This window comes from Cyprinodon tularosa, unplaced genomic scaffold (genome assembly GCF_016077235.1).
Source record: "Cyprinodon tularosa strain WSP-4 unplaced genomic scaffold, ASM1607723v1 ctg920, whole genome shotgun sequence".
Classification (NCBI taxonomy): domain Eukaryota; kingdom Metazoa; phylum Chordata; class Actinopteri; order Cyprinodontiformes; family Cyprinodontidae; genus Cyprinodon; species Cyprinodon tularosa.
The window spans coordinates 218834-244043 of NW_024039697.1; the positions used below are offsets into that span (position 1 = coordinate 218834).

At 39.9% G+C, this 25210-nt stretch overlaps 1 protein-coding gene across 1 annotated transcript; it reads right to left on the minus strand.

The window, feature by feature from the left end:
* Positions 1–1308: 1308 nt before the first annotated feature.
* slc22a7a (solute carrier family 22 member 7a) lies at positions 1309–24637 on the minus strand. The gene is made up of 10 exons (XM_038274597.1): positions 24181–24637; positions 20832–20935; positions 16641–16795; positions 12035–12203; positions 11824–11947; positions 7242–7351; positions 6950–7164; positions 6731–6839; positions 4136–4342; positions 1309–3718 (listed from the first exon to the last, which is right to left on the minus strand). Exons 1-10 carry the CDS (start codon positions 24544–24546, stop codon positions 3661–3663), a joined length of 1617 nt encoding a protein of 538 aa, XP_038130525.1. The 5' UTR covers positions 24547–24637; the 3' UTR covers positions 1309–3660.
* Between the last annotated feature and the right edge of the window lie 573 nt (positions 24638–25210).

Sequence of the window (25210 nt, forward strand, 5' to 3'; positions counted from 1 at the left end):
TATGGCGGATCGCAAGCAACTTTAAGCTGCATAGCGCCATCTACTGAGTGTGTAGCAACATTACTTTACATAAAAATCTATTTTATTTTGTATTCTGTAGATAAATAAATAATGCTTTCCTGTATCTGTCAATATCATTTATATTTCGCTCATTTCCCAACATTCCTCCCAGACTCCATTCTTTTCCTGTCCTTCCAACCATTCTTCTGTTTTCCCTTTCATGTTTATAAGTTTTACAGTTCATCAGTATGTCTTCTACATTGTCCTTTTCTCCACATCCTTCACATTTATTGTTTTTTTTCCTCCCTATTAAATATAAATTGTCATTTAAATAGGCACGAGCCACTATTAATCATTATTACTTCTTCCCTTCTGCTTCTCTCATTAATGATTTTATTTAATACTGATTTTTGTACCTTATATAATCCTCTTCCTTTCTTATCTTCGTTTCACCTGTTTTGCCTTTTTCCATTTATTTACTCTTAATAAGTTTCCCTTCCCCTCTACCAAAGGAATTGTAATTGTTTTTAACCCCTCTAAAGCCCTTTTTCCTAATATATCTGCTTGGGATGGTGAGATGAGATGTCACCACCTACTGGTGGAAAGCAGAACTACAGTTAGTAATACAATCTGTGGTTTTTTGCTATATTGTTTTTCTTGTTTTTCCCTTTTAAGTTCATTTAAAATTTTTAATGGTTGGAGTGTAAAATAAAATCTTTTGTAATTTTTTTAAAGTGTAAAATTTCTTAGAACAATCATTTAAGGTGCATAGTTTTTCTGCCATTTTAGTGAAATAAACTCAAGCAGACAGTGAAAGTGTTTGTGAAAATTGGGCAATGACGAGCACAATGAGAGGTGTTCGTCTTTTTTATTCAAACATAATAGTTTTTCCACAGTTTTTTGGTTTTAATCGGGTTGGAAGTTGTGTTTAACCAATCGTTTGGCCAAACTGACCTCATTCGGCAACGTTTTTACCCAATATATATTTTTACTAGGGCAAACCAATGCAAAGTAGTCTCATCAGCCAAAATAATTTAGTGTAATCGCTATCAAAAGCCAGAGGCGGGTCTTGAACCATCAACCTATAGAGTGGAGCTTATGTCTGACAGATCACACCACTGATGTGCACAATATCAATAGGGAGAAAGTACTGATTAATACTGAGCTGTTTTCCTTATTTTCCATCTCTTCTCTCCAAACTATACGTTTGCTTTCAGATTTAGATATAATTTTACTGGCATATCAATATCTTCTCCTCTTTAGCCAACCCACCTGCTCTTTCATTTCCCAAAATACCTCCAGCAGGAGTCCAAACTAAAATGACATCTTTATTTTGTTCACATATTCTATGATGACCAGCATTCACCTCATAAATGCAGATAAATCAATCAAAGCTGATTAAAGGACTCTGCCTCTTCTCACTGCAAGCACCTGAACGTCTCCAAAGTATTCTGACCTGACACCCTAAAGTGCCACCTAAGTTCCATACACAGTCAGTCTATCATACACCTAGATTTAATTCAGAATTCTGAGATTATGGTTAGAATTCAGACTTTTTTTCCCATATCAAACTCAAATGAAAGAAAAACTCAGTAAGTTTTTTCTTATTTTTATCCAGTGGCCCTAACCTTCTTGCATACTGTCCTACTCTGCCTATTGTCTAAACATATCATTTGACTTTTCTCTTGATCTCATTTTTTATTTTCACATTTAAATCTATACCACTTGCCATATATATCAGCCATCTCCATACCTGACTCAATACTGCCTCATGGTGAATGCAGCTCAAGTAACTAATTTAGTGCTATATTTATCTTACAGGAAATACTATAGATCTTCCAAAACATTGCTGAGTACATTGGTGAAAATAAACATCATTGATAAAACAATTGATATTTCTCACAAACACTAACCTCTGATATTGTCTTATAATAAGTGTTTCAACTAAAATAACAAAAAATGACAGACATGTTCTTCCAACATGCAAAGGATACCATTTTTATTTTTTTTTCTTCACACAGAATAATCCTTTTACTTTCTGAAGTATTCAGAAAAAAAAAATTTCTGGAACAGCAGCCATGAAGAGCTTTCCAGTCTCCGCTTCTTTTAACGTTTCCTCAGATTAACATTTCTGCTTGTTTTTATTAACCATACTGCTGTCATGGAGAGATGCTAACTTCATCAATAATGATTGTGGCTGTTTTTGTTATTTCAAAAACAGCCACATGTACGTATGTAAACCCAGGTTTTTTTTTTTTCATGTATATTTCTATTTGTTCCCACTTCAGACGGTTTTTCTGTCCTCAGATTCAAACAGATGTGAAAGAATGGTAGAGGGGCGGCTCTGGGGGGTTTAAAGCTCTAATTGGGCTCATTTTCATTTACAAGTGAATCAAATAAATCCTCAAATCCCACATAATGTTCTAACAGAACACATTTATTTCATGGTTATTTTCTAGCCCAGAAGATTGAGCTTAATCTAAAGTTATTCTGTTCATAAATTATCATTTTTAGAACAAAACAAAATTAAATGTTGGTTAACTGTGTATAAAATTTGATAAGTATAGAGTTTAATGGAACAGCTGGAGTGTTCTGAGAGAGTTTAAGCCTTTCTGCTCTGGCCGACTCAGTGGATAAGGAAACAGAAACAGGGGAAAACAGATTTAAATCAGATCTCTGTTAAACCAGCTAATGCATTTACTGAGACCATCCAGTATATAAATGTTTTTTTTACATCACATGTGAACCTTTCCTTACATTTGTCTCGTCCTCCTAACTGGTTTTCCAGTGGACTGCTTTCATGTGTATACTGGCCCCATCTAACTGCACTAACATGTGCTGCATGCTTTTTTTTTTTTAGCATGACGACTGCGAGTTTAATTAAAAATGTATTTTTTTTATTACTGTATGATGGAACCTTTTCATTAAGCTGGAGCTGGGATTTTGTGTGAAGGAAGGAAATTATCTTAATCGATTAGTTCAGCCAGAGCTCCTCTCACCACCTGAATCCACCAGTCGCACAAATCAAGTATTTTATTTTGGTCCATGATGCTCCGTCCACCTGGAGCCTTTGGCTCTCTCCTTTTTTAACAGACAGACACACTGTGATGACCTCTGCACCAACTCTCAGCTCAAATGGCTAAATGTAAGAGTTTAATTTAAATATATTAAAAAAATCTATGCTTTTTTGCATAATCCAATTTAAATAATGAATAAATTATGTATTATAGATGAAGAAAATAAATAATAACTACAGTATAAACACTTTCTAATGACATTATGACATTATGACTTGCATCGCCCGGCCAGCCCTGACTGTCAGCAAGTAAGGAACATTCATCAATTTTCAAACCATTTATTAACTCTTTTTGACATTGAAGATTTAAAATTAGGGGATTCTTATAATAAAATGCATAATTTCTTATTTGATTCTGCAGTGGGACAACTGTCTGTCTGCCAGCATGTAAAACCAGAATGTTTTACTGTGGTGTAATTGGCACCTGGCATCACTTCAGTGATGATAAGGTAAAGAAGTCTAGCTGTAAAGGTGTAAAAGTTCCAATGAAAATCGTAAAGCACCAATGAGGTTAAAGTGTCCAGTGATGAGGAGGATCTGTGTTCTGATGAGGAGGAGCGACCTGCAGCTCTGTCTTCTTTACTTTATGACTTCAGCTCAGTCTCTTCCTCCCCGCCGCCTGCTGCGCTGCCTGGTATGTGCCTGCAGCCAAAGGTAGAATCAAATTAAGAAGGGAAATCCCATTTGGGAGATTTTATCACCATCTATTTATTTTTAAATCCTTTTTTTTAAACAAGGTCATTCAGGGTTTGGGCTCTCTGATATTTTAAGCTTTACATCAGAGCTTTCTTTACTTTACACACTACCTCTGCTTTTCATTTCCTCACCTCTTTCTCAGGGTTAACCTGGAGGGAGGAACAGTCAGGGATAATGAGCCCGGTCACATGATTCTCCTTTAACCAGCACGCTGTCCTCTGTGTCTTTATTTCACTCACTTTGAACTCTACGTTCAAACTGTCATTTCTTTTCCTTCCTCTGTAACTATCCTGGTGTTTTTCATAGCTTATTGTGCTAAGCTGGCCATCAGAGATTCCTGAATAGTTTGCCTTCTGCATTTACCTTCTCTCCTCAACATCAAAAATGTTTTCTGGCAGATGGATGTTGAGAGTTTCTGGGAGCAGAAAGACCAAGCTTCCGCTGATGATCCCAGTCCCAGCGAAGATCACGGGAGGCAGGAGAAGCCAGACGTCATCCAGCAGCATTATCATTGGGGCTAGGGAACTTCCAAAGCGACAGAGACAGGAGGTGTAGCCTATACCGCATTGCCTGGCCCATAAAAAGAACAAACAGAATATATTTGAGCATGTTACAAGTTGATTTATTTTGACACTTTCCTTTAATCCTTTAATACGCAGCCACTCTCAAACTCCTGGTAGAACACCCAGTTTCCTCATTTAAATCGGATGGACCAAACCTGTTAGATAATTTATTCCTTTTGCATGCAAACGTTGAAGATGATACTACTTACTGCACAGGCAAATTAGCACTCTTAATTTCTGTTAATAGCTTCACCTTTCAATTCATTGCAGTTTATTTCTATAGCACTTTACATCACATGTCATCTCAAGGCAGTTCACCAGATCATCCAGGCAGATTGATTCAAAGATTTCTATTTAAGGAAAACCAGTTGATTAAATCGACTCATCGTCCTCTGACATGGGAGCTGGCTCGGAGCTCGTCTGCCTGGCTGTGTGTTTCCTGGACGGGCCGCCTGTGGAACTGGTTTACAGTTGCATTTTATATCTATGCTTCTTTTTCTATGTCTGCTTCTGTCTCCTTGAACCCCAGTGGGCCTCAGCAGATGGCAGCTCACACTGAGCCTGGTTCTGCTGGAGGTTGCTTCCTGTTCAAAGGGAGTTTTTCCTCTCCACTGTCGCTACAAGCATGCTTAGTGTGAGGGATTGCTGAAGAGTCAATGAGTCGATGCAATCAGCTGGTTTTCCTTGGATAGAAAACTTTGAATCAATCTGACTGGATGATCTGGTGAACTATAAAGTGCCTTGAGATGACATGTGATGTGAATTGGTGCTATAGAAATAAACTGAACTTCTCAACAGCAGATGTTGGATTAGCAAAGAAATTAAATTAGAATAACTTAAACTCAAGCTTGGGTGCTGCAGTCCATCCTATGGCACCTACATTGGGTTCTTAAACAGAAAATCAAACTTTCTATCCTGAAGTGTGGAAAAACAAACGCAAAGATTAACACTTTTTTCTGTAAAACAAAACAAAAGACAAAGAACAGGCAAAGTTAGGGCAGTATCATTACATGTTAAATATTTGCATGTAACATCAAGGTGAATGCTTTATATATACACTATATTGCCAAAAGTATTTGCTCACCCATCCAAATTATTGGAATCAGGTGTTCCAATCACTTCCATGGCCACAGGTGTATAAATTCAAGCACCTAGGCATGCAGACTGTTTTTACAAACATTTGTGAAAGAATGGGTCGCTCTCAGGAGCTCAGTGAATTCCAGCGTGGAACTGTGATAGGATGCCACCTGTGCAACAAATCCAGTCGTGAAATTTCCTCGCTCCTAAATATTCCACAGTCAACTGTCAGCTGTATTATAAGAAAATGGAAGTGTTTGGGAACGACAGCAACTCAGCCACGAAGTGGTAGGCCACGTAAACTGACGGAGCGGGGTCAGCGGATGCTGACGCGCATAGTGCGAAGAGGTCGCCAACTTTCTGCAGAGTCAATCACTACAGACCTCCAAACTTCATGTGGCCTTCAGATTAGCTCAAGAACAGTGCGCAGAGAGCTTCATGGAATGGGTTTCCATGGTCGAGCAGCTGCATCCAAGCCATACATCACCAAGTGCAATGCAAAGCGTCGGATGCGGTGGTGTAAAGCACGCCGCCACTGGACTCTAGAGCAGTGGAGACGCGTTCTCTGGAGTGACGAATCGCGCTTCTCCATCTGGCAATCTGATGGACGGGTCTGGGTTTGGCGGTTGCCAGGAGAACGGTACTTGTCTGACTGCATTGTGCCAAGTGTAAAGTTTGGTGGAGGGGGGATTATGGTGTGGGGTTGTTTTTCAGGAGCTGGGCTTGGCCCCTTAGTTCCAGTGAAAGGAACTCTGAATGCTTCAGCATACCAAGACATTTTGGACAATTCCATGCTCCCAACTTTGTGGGAACAGTTTGGAGCTGGCCCCTTCCTCTTCCAACATGACTGTGCACCAGTGCACAAAGCAAGGTCCATAAAGACATGGATGACAGAGTCTGGTGTGGATGAACTTGACTGGCCTGCACAGAGTCCTGACCTCAACCCGATAGAACACCTTTGGGATGAATTAGAGCGGAGACTGAGAGCCAGGCCTTCTCGTCCAACATCAGTGTGCAACCTCATAAATGCGCTTCTGGAAGAATGGTCAAAAATTCCCATAAACACACTCCTAAACCTTGTGGACAGCCTTCCCAGAAGAGTTGAAGCTGTTCTAGCTGCAAAGGGTGGACCGATGTCATATTGAACCCTATGGATTAGGAACGGGATGTCACTTAAGCTCATATGTGAGTCAAGGCAGGTGAGCAAATACTTTTGGCAATATAGTGTATCTTTAGGCTTTGAACTTATAGTGAGGTAAGAAAACCAAATGCTCAAAATTAGGGTGATGAGTGTAATTTTAGGACAGCAGGTGTTTACCTGAGTACAGTAGGATAGAGTTCGGCTGAGTAGAGGAAGGCAGTGGTGAAGGCCGCCTCAGAGAAACCTTTGGCCACCACAGCAATGCATGTACGAACCACAGAGTACTCTGGAAAGAGAGCAAGAGAGAGTTCAAGCTCTGAGCTACTTCATGCACAGGCATTTCTCCAAATGGTTACTATGAATATCATCAAAGAGCAATACAAGAGCAGAATGAACCTAAAGGTATGGCAGTGTTTATCCCAATCAGAGCTCCTGTTATAATAAGAAACCAGGCCTGGCCATTTCGACGGCCAATGAAATCCAGGACAAAAAACGTCAGGACTTTGGCGGGAACTTCAATTGCGCCATAGATGAACTGGGTGAGGTAAATGCTGACACCAAATCCTGATATCTTGAAACTGATCCCATAGTAGAGGAAGGAAACAGCAAACCTGCAAACATGGTGAATATAACATCACCCAGAAGTTCCTACATCAGGCAGTAATCATGTTTACAATAGATCTAGTACCAGGACAGCCCAGAGCACAGAGTGATCTTCCTCAGCTGAGGAGTTCTGACCAAGTCCAGGTAGGTGTGGTTCTTCTCAGCCACTTCAGAGAGGGTCACCTTCCTTAAAACCTGAAACAGCCACACAGTCCACTGTTAGGTCACTTGGTTATTTACTGACTTCAGTTAACTACATTTAATTCCTTACCAGATGTATTATAAAGCTAAAAGCAGCATGATTAGGCCTAACCAGGTGCGTAATTTACTACATTTAGGAGTCAATAGGTGCACAGTGTGTGCTTTATGGTAAGGCTATGACCAGGTCAACATGCTAAATAATGTTTTAACTACAAATAAATCATTTAACAAATTTTTAAAGCAGAAAACTGGCACTTAGTTTGGAGTCTGTTGTATCAATCCATTAGAGTTGAGGGATAGATGATAAAAAGAACAACAGAAAGGATGGAAATCAGAAGTTAGCATGACAAGCAAAAAAAAAAAAAAAAACACAAAGAAGTTTCATAGATGTAGGAAGATTATGGGGACCAAACGTCCCCGATTTCCAGGGACTACCTGTCCCCGGCTAAGCCTGTCCCCGGAAATGTCCCAGATTTTACCATCTTATGAATGAGGGGAGACTGTTATGACGGTAGAAAGACAGCTGTCGCTGATTGGCAGCGTGTAGATGAGGAGCAGAACTTTTAAACAGATGAAGCAGTTGGTTATCAGAAGCAATCTCAGCTGCCTGGTGTGATGGTGAGGGTGTTAATCGGTTCATTTAATCTGAATTGGGCTGATCATTGTGATAAATGTTTGGTTCGTGCCCAGGTTAAAAAAAAAGTCTTTGCTGTGTAAAAGGAAAACTGAATGAGACAAGATCTGCATGATCTGAGAATGATTGAAGAAGACCTGTTTAATCTTCCTTTTTTAGCTTGCTTTTAGTTTTAGCTCCAAATATTATGATGATGAGGCTTTTTAGTATTTAATCAGGTTAGATAACAATAATAATAATAATAATCACCATCCTCGTAATAGTCATTATATGTGTGATGAGATTTTATGTATTTGGAAGGGATTTTGATTTTAGTATGTCCCTGTTTCAGATCAGTGTTAGATGGATAGAAGAGGAGAGGAAGAAGATCAGAAGACTGAATGAGAGCGGAGGAAAATAGGAACACTGATGAGAAAAGATCAGTTGAAGAGAAAGAAGAAAAATCTACTTAGAAGAGTAAAACAGAGCAGGCAGAAGTCTTTCAGCTACAAAGAAAAGATGGCGAGGGAAGAAGAGGAAGAAGACAGAATTACCAGATGCACTAATAGACACTATCGATTGATTGATTTAATCAATCTAAGGAAACAAGAAAGGCACATTCCTGGATTTTCCACCTGTTTTTTTGTTGTTTAAATATTAATATATATGTAAAAATGGATGAAAGCATCACTGTCCCTGTTCCCTATTTTAATTTTCATGATATGTATTTATTTTTATCTACGAGCTGGAAATGTCCCCAAATAGAAATATGGTTGCCTTTAAGGGAGATGAAGAAGGTTTAATGTGAGAAAGAGAAATGATCAGCTTTAGAGATGGTCGCTGACAGAGGAATAATGGAAATATTCAGAACATAAAGTCTTCAAGAGCGCCATCTTCAGGCACTTTACAGAACCAATCCTTTTAATTCCAGTCAGATTAGGTTTTTCTGTTTAAGATAAACCAGCTGATTGCATCGAGTCGTTGACTCTTCTGGATTCGCTCACTGGATGAACAGATGGCAACAGGAGACAATCACTAACGGTCACTAGCACAGTGTTGTTGACTTTGGAGCAATCCCTAACACTGAGCATGCATGTAGTAACAGTGGAGGGGAAAAGGTGCCCTTTAACAGGAAGAATTCTCCATCAGGACCAGAACCAGACTCAGCATGAATGGATTCACCTGTCATCTCAAGTCACTTTACAGAGAAATTTGAACCAGATCATCCAGTCAGATTGGTTTAAAGTTTTCTATCTAAGGAAAACCAGCTGATTGCATTGACTCATTGATTCTTTAGCAATCCCTCACACTAAGCATGCTTGTAGCGACAGTGGAGAGGAAATACTCCCTTTTAACAGGAAGAAACCTCCAGCAGAACCAGGCTCAGTGTAAGCGGCCATCTGCTGAGGCCGACTGGGGTTCAAGGATACAGAAGTAGACATAGAAAAAGATGCATAGATACAAAAGGCAACTGTCAACCAGCTCCACAGGAAACACACAGCCAGGCAGACGAGCTCCGAGCCAGCTCCCATGTCAGAGGATGAGGAGAGCACATCCAGTTAGTCACAGTCAGAGAAACAGGACTACATTGAAAAACAGGCCAAGCTCCAACATCTAGAAACAAAGGTGTTGATGGCAGCAGCACAGCTGATATTTCTCTCCAGGATGGAGTCACAGCCAAACAGGAACAGACCAGATGAAGCTACTATGAGAAAAAGCAGAGAGAGCAGAACGTTAGAGATTGAACTAACAGATTCTGCAGAGTGGGAGAATAGAGATAGAATGAAGCAGGATGATGAAATGGGGGTCCCTATGTCCTCCAGCAGTCTAAGCCTATAGCAGCATAACTATAGAGATAGCTCAGGATAACCTGAGCCACTCTAACTATAAGCTTTATCAAAAAGGAAAGTTTTAAGCCTAGCCTTAAAAGTAGACAGGGTGTCTGCCTCACGGACTAAAACTGGTAGTTGGTTCCACAGGAGAGGAGCCTGATAACTAAAAGATCTGCCTCCCATTCTACTTTTAGAAGTTCTAGGAACCACTAGTAAACCTGCAGATTGAGAGCGAAGTGCTCTGTTAGGAACATAAGGAACAATCAGATCTCTGATATCAGATGGAGCTTGGCCATTTAAGGCTTTATATGTGAGAAGGAGGATTTTAAATTCTATTCTGGATTTAACAGGAAGCCAATGAAGAGAAGCCAGGATAGGAGAGATATGATCTCTCTTTTTCATTTTCATCAGAACTCTGGCTGCAGCATTTTGGATCAGCTGAAGGCTTTTAACTACAGTTTGTGGACTTCCTGATAGTAAAGAATTACAATAGTCCAGCCTTGAAGTAACAAATGCATGGACTAGTTTCTCAGCATCACCCCTGGACAGGAGATTTCTAATTTTTGCAATATTTGCCAGAAAGAAGGAGATTCTAGAAACCTCTTTGATATGGGATTTAAATGACAGGTCCTGATCAAAAACAACACCAAGATTTTTTACTTTATTATCTGAAATCAGTTTAATCCCATCCAAATTAAGTGACTGACTAATCAGCTTCTTTTTCAGAGTCTCTGGTCCAAGACTATAACTTCTGTTTTGTCTGCATTCAGAAGCAGAAAGTTAAGAGTCATCCAGGTTTTTATGTCTTCAGACATGCCTGTAATCTATGTAATGGGTTAGCTTCATCTGGATTTAGAGACAGATATAGCTGGGTATCATCAGCATAACAGTGGAAATCAATCCCATGCTGTCTAATAATTCTACCGATTGGGAGCATGTATAAAGTAAAGAGAATTGGTCCTAGCACTGATCCCTGTGGTACTCCACAGTAACCTTTGAGCATGAGGAAGATCTGTTATTAACATGAACAAACTGAAATCGATCAGATAGATAAGATTTAAACCAGTCTAGTGCTGTTCCTTTAATTCCAACAAAATATTCAAGTCTTTCTAAAAGAATATTATGGTCAACTGTATCAAATGCAGCACTGAGATCCAAAAGAACGAGCGCAGATACAAGTCCATTATGGAGTAAGTGATTGCAGACTTGTTTGGCAACTACTTCCTCAAGGATTTTAGATGAGAAAGGAAGATTGGATATAGGTCTATAATTGACCAAGTCATCTGGTTCAAGAGACGGTTTCTTAAACAAAGATTTAATTACAGCAACCTTAAAAATCTTTGGTTCATATTCCTGCAACAGAGATACATTAATCACATCTAAAATGGAGGAGGAGATCAAAGGGAATACCTCCTTAAATGACCTGGTTGGAACTGGATCTAACATACAAGTTGAAGGCCGTTGGATCCATTCATCCATCTCCCATGCATTCATCATTAATCATCCATCCATCCATCCATCCATCCATCCATCCATCCATCCATCCATCCATCCAGTTTTATTCATAGTTGTTAGTCCTTAATGCATCATTAGCTAGCTGGGAGTTAGTTATTTTTTTCCGCTAAGTCTGTCAGTGGATGATTCCCTTTTCTCTTCCCAAATGTGTCCATCTGGTCTGATCTGCCAATGTTTTAGCCCTGTTTTTGTTGTGTATTTGATTTGTTTAGGGATTAGTCTGAGGTTGGATAGTGATAAATCTGTATCGTTGTTTTCCTTGGAGTTAAGTCTTTTCAAATGATCTATTTTTGGGGTATGTATAGTTTGTATAATTTCTATAGTTTAAATAAACTGGTGAATGTAGTTGTACTATTTTGCTCTGTCTGTTTGGGAGCATTAACATGGTCTCCTTTGGTCCTTCACATCTTCCAATGTTAAAACACGGATTAGTTGTTATGCATAAACAGAAGGGAGTTTGCTTAGATAATCTGATATAGCTGTGAGTCTAAGACAATTATCTGTACCTCAGTGTCCAGTTTGGTCGTGTTTTGATATGTCCTGTTAATTTTAGCACATTGAACCAAATATTTCTTTGCTTCCTCTGTTCTACCATTAGCCAACAACCAGCGAGCAGACTCTGGCAGCCACCTGAGGGGAAAAAGATCGTTGTTTGTTTTCATATAGAAACTCATATTTCAACCATTATGGAGGAGGACAGAATGTATAAAAACATACCAACAACAGACGATGGCTACACTGCAGGGCACAGTCACAGCCAGTGTGAGGTGCCTCCAGTCTCGTATGAAGTAGGCCATTAGGGCCAGGAGCATGTTTCCCACGCTCCACGACAGGCTCATGATGGTACCGGTAAAGGTGCGGTGCTTTATATCTATCCACTCGATACCTTAGATGGTAGATAAATATTTATTCATTTCAGAGACAAAACATGTGACAGAGACAAACATTTCTTAATGACTATTAAATAAGACCACAAACAATAAAATAAGTGTAATATTTGAGTAAAAATGTTGCTGCTAGTATATTTACAGAGATCTACATGCCTCCCAAGTTTGATTCTCAACCACAGGGGAGGAAACAGAAGGTCATCATCAATGAGGATGAACAGGGAACAAAACTCAACTATATTTTGGACAAAACAGGACTTAGAAATGCCTTTACAATTTCAGTTCAACATATAGTATTTGGGTCTTAGCTTAAACATAAGATTAAATAAAATCTCAATCTGAAAGGTTGAGAAGTTTGTTTAAGGGAACTCATTCATTCATGCCTTAATAAAGCTCATTGCTGCAAAGGTCCAACAATGTCTGGCATATAAAACATGCTTCTATAGTGAACCATTTAGATTAGGGTTAGGGCCAAACTAGCATTGCAGGTTTATATCAATCAGTCAGATTAGGGTTAGGCTAAACTAGCATTGCAGGTTTATATCAATCAGTCAGATTAGGGTTAGGCTAAACTAGCATTGCAGGTTTATATCAATCAGTCAGATTAGGGTTAGGCTAAACTAGCATTGCAGGTTTATATCAATCAGTCAGATTAGGGTTAGGCTAAACTAGCATTGCAGGTTTATATCAATCAGTCAGATTAGGGTTAGGGCCAAACTAGCATTGCAGGTTTATATCAATCAGTCAGATTAGGGTTAGGGCCAAACTAGCATTGCAGGTTTATATCAATCAGTCAGATTAGGGTTAGGGCCAAACTAGCATTGCAGGTTTATATCAATCAGTCAGATTAGGGTTCGGCTAAACTAGCATTGCAGGTTTATATCAATCAGTCAGATTAGGGTTAGGGCCAAACTAGCATTGCAGGTTTATATCCATCAGTCAGATTAGGGTTAGGGCCAAACTAGCATTGCAGGTTTATATCAATCAGTCAGATTAGGGTTAGGGCCAAACTAGCATTGCAGGTTTATATCAATCAGTCAGATTAGGGTTCGGCTAAACTAGCACTGCAGGTTTATATCAATCAGTCAGATTAGGGTTAGGGCCAAACTAGCATTGCAGGTTTATATCAATCAGTCAGATTAGGGTTAGGGCCAAACTAGCATTGCAGGTTTATATCAATCAGTCAGATTAGGGTTAGGCTAAACTAGCATTGCAGGTTTATATCAATCAGTCAGATTAGGGTTCGGCTAAACTAACCTGGCAGGTTCATATCAATCAGTCAGATTAGGGTTAGGGCCAAACTAGCATTGCAAGTTTATATCAATCAGTCAGATTAGGGTTAGGGCCAAACTAGCATTGCAAGTTTATATCAATCAGTCAGATTAGGGTTCGGCTAAACTAGCATTGCAGGTTTATATCAATCAGTCAGATTAGGGTTAGGGCCAAACTAGCATTGCAGGTTTATATCAATCAGTCAGATTAGGGTTAGGGCCAAACTAGCATTGCAGGTTTATATCAATCAGTCAGATTAGGGTTAGGCTAAACTAGCATTGCAGGTTTATATCAATCAGCCAGATTAGGGTTAGGCTAAACTAGCATTGCAGGTTTATATCAATCAGTCAGATTAGGGTTAGGCTAAACTAGCATGAGGCTAAACTAACCTGGCAGGTTCATATCAATCAGTCAGATTAGGGTTAGGCTAAACTAGCATTGCAGGTTTATATCAATCAGTCAGATTAGGGTTAGGGCCAAACTAGCATTGCAGGTTTATATCAATCAGTCAGATTAGGGTTAGGCTAAACTAGCATTAGGCTAAACTAACCTGGCAGGTTCATATCAATCAGTCAGATTAGGGTTATGCTAAACTAGCATTGCAGGTTTATATCAATCAGTCAGATTAGGGTTAGGCTAAACTAGCATTGCAGGTTTATATCAATCAGTCAGATTAGGGTTAGGCTAAACTAGCATTGCAGGTTTATATCAATCAGTCAGATTAGGGTTAGGCTAAACTAGCATTGCAGGTTTATATCAATCAGTCAGATTAGGGTTAGGCTAAACTAGCATTGCAGGTTTATATCAATCAGTCAGATTAGGGTTAGGCTAAACTAGCATTGCAGGTTTATATCAATCAGTCAGATTAGGGTTAGGCTAAACTAGCATTGCAGGTTTATATCAATCAGTCAGATTAGGGTTAGGCTAAACTAGCATTGCAGGTTTATATCAATCAGTCAGATTAGGGTTAGGCTAAACTAGCATTGCAGGTTTATATCAATCAGTCAGATTAGGGTTAGGCTAAACTAGCATTGCAGGTTTATATCAATCAGTCAGATTAGGGTTAGGCTAAACTAGCATTGCAGGTTTATATCAATCAGTCAGATTAGGGTTAGGCTAAACTAGCATTGCAGGTTTATATCAATCAGTCAGATTAGGGTTAGGCTAAACTAGCATTGCAGGTTTATATCAATCAGTCAGATTAGGGTTAGGCTAAACTAGCATTGCAGGTTTATATCAATCAGTCAGATTAGGGTTAGGCTAAACTAGCATTGCAGGTTTATATCAATCAGTCAGATTAGGGTTAGGCTAAACTAGCATTGCAGGTTTATATCAATCAGTCAGATTAGGGTTAGGCTAAACTAGCATTGCAGGTTTATATCAATCAGTCAGATTAGGGTTAGGCTAAACTAGCATTGCAGGTTTATATCAATCAGTCAGATTAGGGTTAGGGCCAAACTAGCATTGCAGGTTTATATCAATCAGTCAGATTAGGGTTAGGGCCAAACTAGCATTGCAGGTTTATATCAATCAGTCAGATTAGGGTTAGGCTAAACTAGCATTGCAGGTTTATATCAATCAGTCAGATTAGGGTTAGGCTAAACTAGCATTGCAGGTTTATATCAATCAGTCAGATTAGGGTTAGGCTAAACTAGCATTGCAGGTTTATATCAATCAGTCAGATTAGGGTTAGGCTAAACTAGCATTGCAGGTTTATATCAATCAGTCAGATTAGGGTTAGGCTAAACTAGCATTGCAGGTTTATATCAATCAGTCAGATTAGGGTTAGGCTAAACTAGCATTGCAGGTTTATATCAATCAGTCAGATTAGGGTTAGGCTAAACTAGCATTGCAGGTTTATATCAATCAGTCAGATTAGGGTTAGGCTAAACTAGCATTGCAGGTTTATATCAATCAGTCAGATTAGGGTTAGGCTAAACTAGCATTGCAGGTTTATATCAATCAGTCAGATTAGGGTTAGGCTAAACTAGCATTGCAGGTTTATATCAATCAGTCAGATTAGGGTTAGGCTAAACTAGCATTGCAGGTTTATATCAATCAGTCAGATTAGGGTTAGGCTAAACTAGCATTGCAGGTTTATATCAATCAGTCAGATTAGGGTTAGGCTAAACTAGCATTGCAGGTTTATATCAATCAGTCAGATTAGGGTTAGGGCCAAACTAGCATTGCAGGTTTATATCAATCAGTCAGATTAGGGTTAGGGCCAAACTAGCATTGCAGGTTTATATCAATCAGTCAGATTAGGGTTAGGCTAAACTAGCATTGCAGGTTTATATCAATCAGTCAGATTAGGGTTAGGCTAAACTAGCATTGCAGGTTTATATCAATCAGTCAGATTAGGGTTAGGCTAAACTAGCATTGCAGGTTTATATCAATCAGTCAGATTAGGGTTAGGGTTGAACAAACATGGCAGGGCTATATAAATAAATCAGATTAGGGTTAGGGCTGAACTAACATGGCAGGGCTATATAAATAAATCAGATTAGGGTTAGGGCTGAACAAACATGGCAGGGCTATATAAATAAATCAGATTAGGGTTAGGGCTGAACTAACATGGCAGGGCTATATAAATAAATCAGATTAGGGTTAGGGCTGAACAAACATGGCAGGGCTATATAAATAAATCAGATTAGGGTTAGGGCTGAACTAACATGGCAGGGCTATATAAATAAATCAGATTAGGGTTAGGGCTGAACTAACATGGCAGGGCAATTTGATCTTTTTACCTTTTATGAAGGGTTGGATATTGTTTATAAATTATCATCCAGCATTAGCTAAATATCTGTTTATCAATAATAAATTGTGTCTTTACCATTTATGGATGATAATATTAACGTTATTATAAAGTTTTACCAAAATTGCAGTCAAAACCTTCTTCTCTCAGATTTGATGAAAGCAATGACCCAAAACTTTTGGCAATCACAGTTTTTGTTAAACAAACTATGGCATGCTGAATTTCTTTAAATAGTCAGTGTTTATTTATTAATATGTACTTGAAAACAAGCAGAATAAATGTTTTTATAGGCAGTTTTGATTCTTTAATTTCTTCTGATCCTTTTGTGTTTGGTACAGTTTAGCCGGAAACATTAAACGCTTGTGTCGACATGCTTATGAGTTTAATTGCTGTGCAACTGAGCTGTTACCCAGGACTAATCCAATGATAGACAGTCCACTGAGGCAAAAGCCGGAGAGCGCTCTGGAAACGGCAAACATGACGTAGGATGTGGAGAAGGCAGAGGTTGTTCCAAGTAAGGTAGAGCCAATTAAAGCTACCAGGAGCATGTACTTCCGGCCGAACCTGTAACACAGAGAAGGCCAAAGAACACACAGGTTGTCATTGCTTCCATCAGATTTTAGGTCCTTTTGGTAAAGGTAAACATTATTACCTTACATTAACTTTGTTACTCCTTTGTTATCCTTTAAAACATATGTTTTGTTTATTTCTATCGCACATTTATGACCTTTTTTAACAAAATAAAATGCATGAGAAAATAATGATAAAGCCCTCACACTGTTAATGAGTGGTGGCTTTTTTAATTAATGGTCTCAGCTGAATTCATACAAAAGACGAGTCATAGGACTAAACAATCCCCACCCTGGCCCCAGTTCATGCAGGATGGAAAAATATTAAAGTGTCTTTCTTGATGTAAAAGCTTTTGACTGGGTTTTTATTGATGACAATCATGCTTTTGGTCTGTACCTACTTCAGGTCTCTGACGATGACCTGTTGTGGTGGAGGACCAGCTCCTGCTTACAGGGAGAGGCTTTCTCTACAAACAGGTCACATCTAAGTCTTCTTATTCCAGATCAAGGGGAACTTGTGTCACTTTTTATCTGCTCTTCTGATGCTTTGGTTATAAACCCTTTAAATGCGACCTATAGCAAGACTTTCTTGCTGACTGCAGATTTTTGGGGCAGTATTCCTGTCCAAATACAATCAGGTTTTAATTTAAATGTCCTGGTAAAATGTTGGCCGCAGATTTTTTTTATTTCCCACCGATTCTTTAAAGTTGCATGAATGTGGCCACAGAGTACATCTTGTTTAACCCGTAGATTTAATGTTTTTCAGACCATATGCCCACTGTGTATGACATTTCAATCTGTCATTCAATCCAACATCCCTTTCCAGCACGACGATGTCGACTTAAAAACTTCCCTGCTGCTCAGTTGTCAGCAGCCTTTTGCTCTTCCAGCCTTCCCCATAAATTCTTTGGGTATTTACTAAGATGTTGAGGTTTTATCATCTTATTTTAACTGTTACAGATTTCATGCCTTCCTAACCCAGACATGAGCCCATAAACAACTCCACATATGCAGCAAGGTTTGAAGGCAGGACAGCTGACACAGAATCAGAACACACTCACGCTGGGCCTGGTTCTGGTTCTAATAAATGCCTCTTCCTGTTAAAAGGGAGTTTTTCCTCTCCACTTTCTCTGAATGCATGCTTGTTGTGAGCGATTGTTGCAAAGTCAGAGGCACAATATCAAGTACTGTCTACTGCAGTCAGTTGGTTTTCCTTAGACAGAAAAGCTTTAACCGATTTGTCTGAATGATTTGATTCTATTGTGTTTGTAAAGTGACCCGAAATGGCGTGTTAATCTGCACTGCATAAACTGACTGATCTAATTCGACGTAGCCACTTCCTGTGTCCAATACAGCAGCAAATGACGTTAGCTCTAAATGAGACTCCTCTCGTTCTCACTAATAGCTTCAGTAAAGTTTTGCACATCTCTAGTGTTGCTGCTATTTTCACATATCCTCTATTGTAAAAATGTCCACAGCTGCATATTATTCTCCTCTCTTCTCTTCTCTTCTCTTCTCTTCTCTTCTCTTCTCTTCTCTTCTCTTCTCTTCTCTTCTCTTCGCTTCTCTTCTCTTCTCTTCTCTTCACTTCTATTCTATTCTGTTCTATTCTATTCTATTCTATTCTATTCTGATCTATTCTATTCTATTCTATTCTATTCTATTCTATTCTAAAGACTCGCTATACGGGCCGATCAGGCTGTTAAATGCAGGAAAGGAAGGTTTTTTTCCATGAGGTTAAAGACACAGTTCCAACAACTGTAACTCAGGACAGAACACAATTTGGAAAAGACAGGCAACTATCATCTATTATATCTGATACATATTAATTCTCAATCTGCATGTTTAGTAGTGGTTCCTAGAATTTATAAAGGAATAAAGGAAGGCAGAGCTTTTAGTTATCAGGCTCCTCTCCGGCTGCTATAGGCTTAGGTTGTGCTCTCTTCGTCCTCTGACATGGGAGCTGGCTCAGAGCTCGTCTGTCTGGCTGTGTGTTTCCTGGACGGGGCCGCCTGTGGAACTGGTTTACAGTTGCATTTTATATCTATGCTTCTTTTTCTATGTCTGCTTCTGTCTCCTTGAATCCCAGTGGGCCTCAGCAGATGGCCGCTCACACTGAGCCTGGTTCTGCTGGAGGTTTCTTCCTGTTCAAAGGGAGTTTTTCCTCTCCACTGTTGCTACAAGCATGCTTAGTGTGAGGGATTGCTGAAGTTGAGGGGTGCTGAGTCAATGAGTCGATGCAATCAGCTGGTTTTCCTTGGATAGAAAAGTTTGAATCAATCTGACTGGATGATCTGGTGAACTCTAAAGTGTCTTGAGAAGACATGATGTGAATTGGAGCTATAAAAATAAACTGAATTGAATTTCCCAGGAATATGCTACATCTTGGGGACCAATAACTGGAGACTTTCCTTTCTTAGGGTAAGGGTTAGGTGCAGGACTAGGGTATGAATTGACGTTGGGTTACTGGTACTTTCCATGGTTGTCAATGGAAAGTACCAGAGTAGCGTGTCACTGTGTGTGTGATTGAATGATTTGCATTTAGTGGCATTTAGTGACTCTAAAAGCGCAGCATAAATTAGACCTATTTATTCCACGTTAGTTTGAGAGAGTAATAGCAAGAATATTTGACAAACTGTTCTCAGTGTGAATGCATACGGCTTCTTTTTCTAAACCTCAACCATATCACAAGAACCTCAGCAGGTTTAAACCAGCAGAATTAATACAATCGCCAGTGTGTCTATGGTCATGCGGATCCAGTGTCGGTAATCCGTGGTCTGGGAAGGTTGGGTAACTGACATTTGGTTCTTAGAACATCACTGTACCGCCAAGTGTGCACTCCTTCACTCACATGCAGTTTTATTAGAAAAGAGGCAGCTGACATAACTCAAACAAAAAACTGCTTCTAAATGCAAAAACACATGACAAAAGCATGGAAGTGCAATTTTATGCTGGGATGCAGTTTTAAGTAAAAAGTTATTATTGACAAAAACACATAGTGCTGTTAGATCCCCATTTAAATATATAACTATTCATATTGAATGGCATATTTTTCTAAACCGAGTGCTTTGATTTCTGTTTATTTCATGTTCTGATCAGGTTCCCATTCGTATTTTATGAAGAGACTTTTACTTTTTGCCTCTAGGGAACAAAGTGATTGCTGAGTGTGAGTGTGAGGGATTGCTGAAGAGTCAATGAGTCAATGCAATCTGCTGGTTTACCTTAGATAGAAAACTTCGAACCAATCTGACTGGATGATCTGGTTGAACTGATTCTGTAAAGTGCCTGGAGATGACATGATGTGAACTGGCACTATAGATATTAACTGAATTTAACTGAATTAAAATGTATCCCTCAATAGAGTGCAATATGCAAGTCATAGTCCTTAAACAGAGGGGGCGGACTCAGATTTCAGCTTTCAAAAACCTACAATGCAGCGATTAAGTTGATCCCTTCCTGCTATCATCTCCACCCCAACTTCCTTACAGGGGGACAGAGGACCTCGTCTATTCAGCCAGGCCAACAATTCCCTTTGATGACCCCTCTTTCAGAGACATAGACAGGTATGGGGCTTTGCAGGGTAATAAAGAAGCCAAACTACCCCCACTCTAAAGGGGCGGACCCGTTCGTCTGTTTCTATTTGCATGTTTTCTGAACCAAAACAAGACTTTGTTTTTGGTCCACTCTAAAAGCTTGGATCTCATTACAAGCTTCCTGTATGGTAGGAGAAATGTCTTAAAACTTGGAAACAAAGTCCAGTGGATTGTTTTTTCACTATTTTGGAATGTATCCATCTGACTTTTGAACCTGTTCCTACAACTCCACAATGCAGAGGAAGCCTTGCAGGAAAAAAGTGACTAAGAACATGAGGGTCAGCTTTATGTGTTATTAAGATTCAAATTATGCAATACAAATATGTATTAGTTTTCTATGAATGCCTTAATTCTTACAGTCTAGGTGATTGGATTCAGACCTTCATTTCATGTTGCATCTCTAAGGAGGTGGTTTGGGGGGGAATCTTCAGGACTTACTTGTCTGAAAGCTGTCCAAAGACAATGGCTCCAAACATCACCCCAAGAAAGAAGTAGGTGGCAAGTGCTTGATTCAGTTGCTTGTCCTTACACACCAGGTCCCACTGTCGATAAAGTAGACATCTTTAAATTGTGTAATCAAACTTTTCAGTTGGTAATCATCAGCAGTTGAAACAGATTCCCACTAAAATTATGAGAGGGGGATTTATTTCTTTAGGGTGTCTGATTTCTGCCCTTTGCATACTCCCTGGCATTTCATCCCCTCCCACTTCCATCACCCCCATGTAATTAAAGCTCCTAAAACAAATCACATTTCTTATTGAAGAATTGAACTCATCATAAAAAAAACACCCAACATGCAGACGAACTCTGCTCTATTTCAATGCAGAGTTTCTCCATCTGTTGTGATTCTGACCCCTTATAGACAAGCCAAGTCTTTTGAATGATGACATTTTATGAACCCAAATGTAACCAAATTAACTGTAAGTGATATCCTTCTGGTTGATATTATTGACTGGAATTATATAATCACATTAAGACTAAACCAGGGGTGTCTTCACTTCACTTCTCTTCACTTCAGGGGTTTGGTTCCTAATAGGACATTTTTCTGCAGGTTTAGGTGTTTCCCTCCTTAAGCACTCTATTGTACCCTTTCCCGCAAAACCTGTTTAAACCCAGAAACAATTGGCTTTTAGTGGCTGTGGGAATGGCTCACTGACACATGTCTACAAAAGTGCTATACGAAATGAGCATAAAGTTAATCTAAGTGTCAGTGTGACCGGGTCGAATGACTCGGCAAGCGACTAGTGTTAAATTCGCCTCGGCTCTGATCAGCATGCTGTGGGAACACCAGAGGCGGGTCGGCCAGCTAAACTACATGATACCATTGAACGCAAAGTAAGGATATCAACACATTCCTCCGGTCACCTCTGATCTAACAAACAGAAACAACTTTGTTTCCATTCAATAAACATGGAGCAGCTCTGGTGAGTAGGATTCAGACAAATAATAGAGAGAAACAATAAAACACACTGACTATGCCCTGGCTTCCTCTCCATTGTTTACTTCCCTGATTTATGTCGCACTGGTGACATCATTAAAACTAACCCAGCGTGATGGTGTCACCAGTGACACGTTAAAGGAATAGTACACCCAAAACATGATTAGCCTTCATTTTCTACTCACCCCCATGCTGAACAACACTCTGGAGTACTTTTTTGATATCTCAAATGCATCTGGAGATCTGGGAGGCTTCTTGCTGTCTGCTGACATTCAAATAATGGAGGTCTATGGTGACCGAGGCAGAAAGGTCCATAAAAGTCCACAAAAAACGTGTCAATATTCCTCCATACTGCTCGTCCAATGTATTCCAAGTGTCCTGAGTGGGTAGCATCCAGAATTTACTCGAAACGAAGTCATTTAGAATGTTTTTAGAGCATAAACAGTAGTTTATAGGATTTCCTAAAAGCGCGTTCACGAGTCTACGGAAACTGCGGCAGACCAAACCAGATGAAAGTGCGCATTCAGCGTCTGCTCTTGATAATGCAAGCGTAGAAGAAGAAATGTGCTGTTTACCTGTGCAAAGAAAGAAACAACGAAAGAAAAATGTCTGAGGACTTCAGGGTTGAGGAAGAGCAGGAGTTCTTTGCCGAGCTGAATGCGCACTTTCATCTGGTTTGGTCTATCGCGGTTTCCGTACGCTCGTGAACCCGCAGGCGCGCGCTTTTAGGAAATCCTATACACTACTGTTTATGCTCTAAAAACATTCTAAATTATTTCGTTTCGAGTAAATTCTGGACGCTACCCACTCAGGACACTTGGAATACATTGGACGAGCAGTATGGAGGAATATTGACACGTTTTTTGTGGACTTTTATGGACCTTTCTATCTCGGGCGCCATAGACCTCCATTATTTGAATGTCAGCAGACAGCAAGAAGCCTCCCAGATCTCCAGATGCATTTGAGATATCAAAAAAGTACTCCAGAGTGTTGTTCAGCATGGGGGTGAGTAGAAAATGAAGGCTAATCATGGTTTGGGTGTACTATTCCTTTAACCTGCTTTTTTTCGGTAGGAAAGAGGTTTAAGAGAACTTTCATCATCTAAATTAGGTTTGTTAAAGCAGAGAGACATCTTTGAACACTTTGGACACTGCTTGTGGTAGACTATGAATTAACCGCATTCAAATACATACATAATAGCTGTCAGTGGGGATCTGGCTGCCTGGTCATTATCAGAGGAAGAGGGAGCCAAAGATGGAGAACTCCTAGATGTTTGCGCTTGGAATCTAGAGGTTCTGAATTCAAGCTCCACTCCCACAGCCTCCACTCTGGGTCCCTTAACCCCAGACAAAGACCCTTAAACCCACACTGCTCCCTGCATGCTGCACAATGGCAGCCCACTTCCCACCAAGGGGATGGGTTTAATGCAGAGAGTGAATTTCTTTGTTCTCTAATGGTGACAGTGTAGTGACACTAAAAACATAAAACATTTGTGAAAAAAAGAAGGTGGCAAAAGGACCAGCCCTCACAGTAAGCAGTCCTTTCAGCTGCATGGGTCACCACAAGGAGTCAATGCAACGTCCTCACTGACTTGGCAGAGCTTTTCACTGGATGCCCTTCCTGGTGCTACTGTGATTTCAACCTGGTTCCTGACTTACAGTGAAAGACTTAAACAACATTAACATTGGGGGATCTAAGCAATACTACTGAGGATAGTCTAAGACAGTAGACAACAACAGTAATAACGCATGAATGAACTTAAAAGGCATTCAATCACATCCAGCCACCAAGACCTATAGAGCAGCGGTCCCCAACCTTTTTTTCTTCGCCGGCTATATGTTAGACAATATTTTCACGGACCGGCCTTTAAAAAGTCGAATAAAATCATACGACTGGCATAAAATCAAAAACAAAGAGCATACCATCAAGTTGAATTATTAGGAGCCCTGAGCTTGTTTCTCTGAAACAAGCCGGTCCCATCTATGCATAATGGGAGACAATGACACACGTAGAGTACAACCATGTGGCAGAAATGAAAGAGGAAAATTGAAGAAACTGAGAAACAACTGAAATGAAAATCCCTAAAGGACAGCAATGTCCAATAATCTAGGTTTAGCTCTGTCTGAGTCATGAGATAATTCAATGTAAATGATCAACTAACTGGATTATTTTAGCAGGGGTCAGTTCTTTTCCTTTGCAGTGGTGCAAAAACAACTCTGTAGGACTTTCTAAAGATTGAATATATATTGATTAACAGCATCCACTGCTACCATTAAAACATTTAAACAAACTTATCTCTCATTGCAAGACAGGAGGTTTGTGTTAAGAGTATTTGAGTCCTTATTTTACCTCAGAGGCAGTAGTGGAGCTAAACTGAGACTTGTCATAGGTCCATCCATTTGGACACACTACAGTCCTGTTCTCTTGACTGGAGTTGCTGGTTTGTGGGGTACTGTAGACCCTGCAGGAGCTGAAAGAGCCATCATCCTGGTAAGGGATAAAAAAGGCCACAGTCTCAGGGTCAGAGGACCACAAACTTTCATTCCTCTTCGTCAGGATCCCGAGGGAGCAGTGATGAGGAGGGGTAGCAGAGATGAAGTTGTGCAGGAGAAAATGGAGGGGGAGGATGGCACGGGGCAGACACAGGATGGACAACAGCAAAAACTGAAATTTGGAAAATCCACCAATATCATCCAAGATCTCTTCAAACCTCATGATGACAGGATGGAGGGAAAGGGTTGGTTGCTCTGCTGATCAGAGCTCTGCTTGCTGTGTAACACTGTGTCTCTCTGTCTGTGCTCCACTGTCGACCCATCCCTCATTAACAGGGGTGGCCATCCAGGGGGAGGGTCCTAGGTGGATGGGCTTGGTCCATGTTGTTTTTTCTCTCTTCTTTTCATAGTTTCTCTCAATATGAGAGTTTTTGACTAAAGGTGTAATTTTGTGTCAGTCTTGTGTGAAGTAAGCAGTGATTAATGAAAAGCAGGAGAAGAAAAACTCTTTATTTCTTTTAGACCAAATGGGAAATATAATGGTATGTTTGCAATTAATATATCTTCTTAACAGATAAGCTCTGCTAAATGTCTTCTAGGGTGAGATTCTGGAAAAAACTGCTTTCTGACAAATGAAAATAAAGAAAATAAAGACAACCTTCATGCAGGGCCCCTCCTAGGACTGACCCCAACATGCTGGAGGGGTTTTAGTTCCTGGATGATGTTATCAGGGACTTAAATGCCCTCAGGGGGGTCTCCAAAGGCCAACAGAGTCTGGGTGACAAATCAGAAACAACTCCTGCAGGGTAAACCATGGAGGAGCAGTGCAAAGAAGAATGGGCAGCAGTTACATGCAACTTGATTCTCGGGTGCTGGAACGTTCTCTG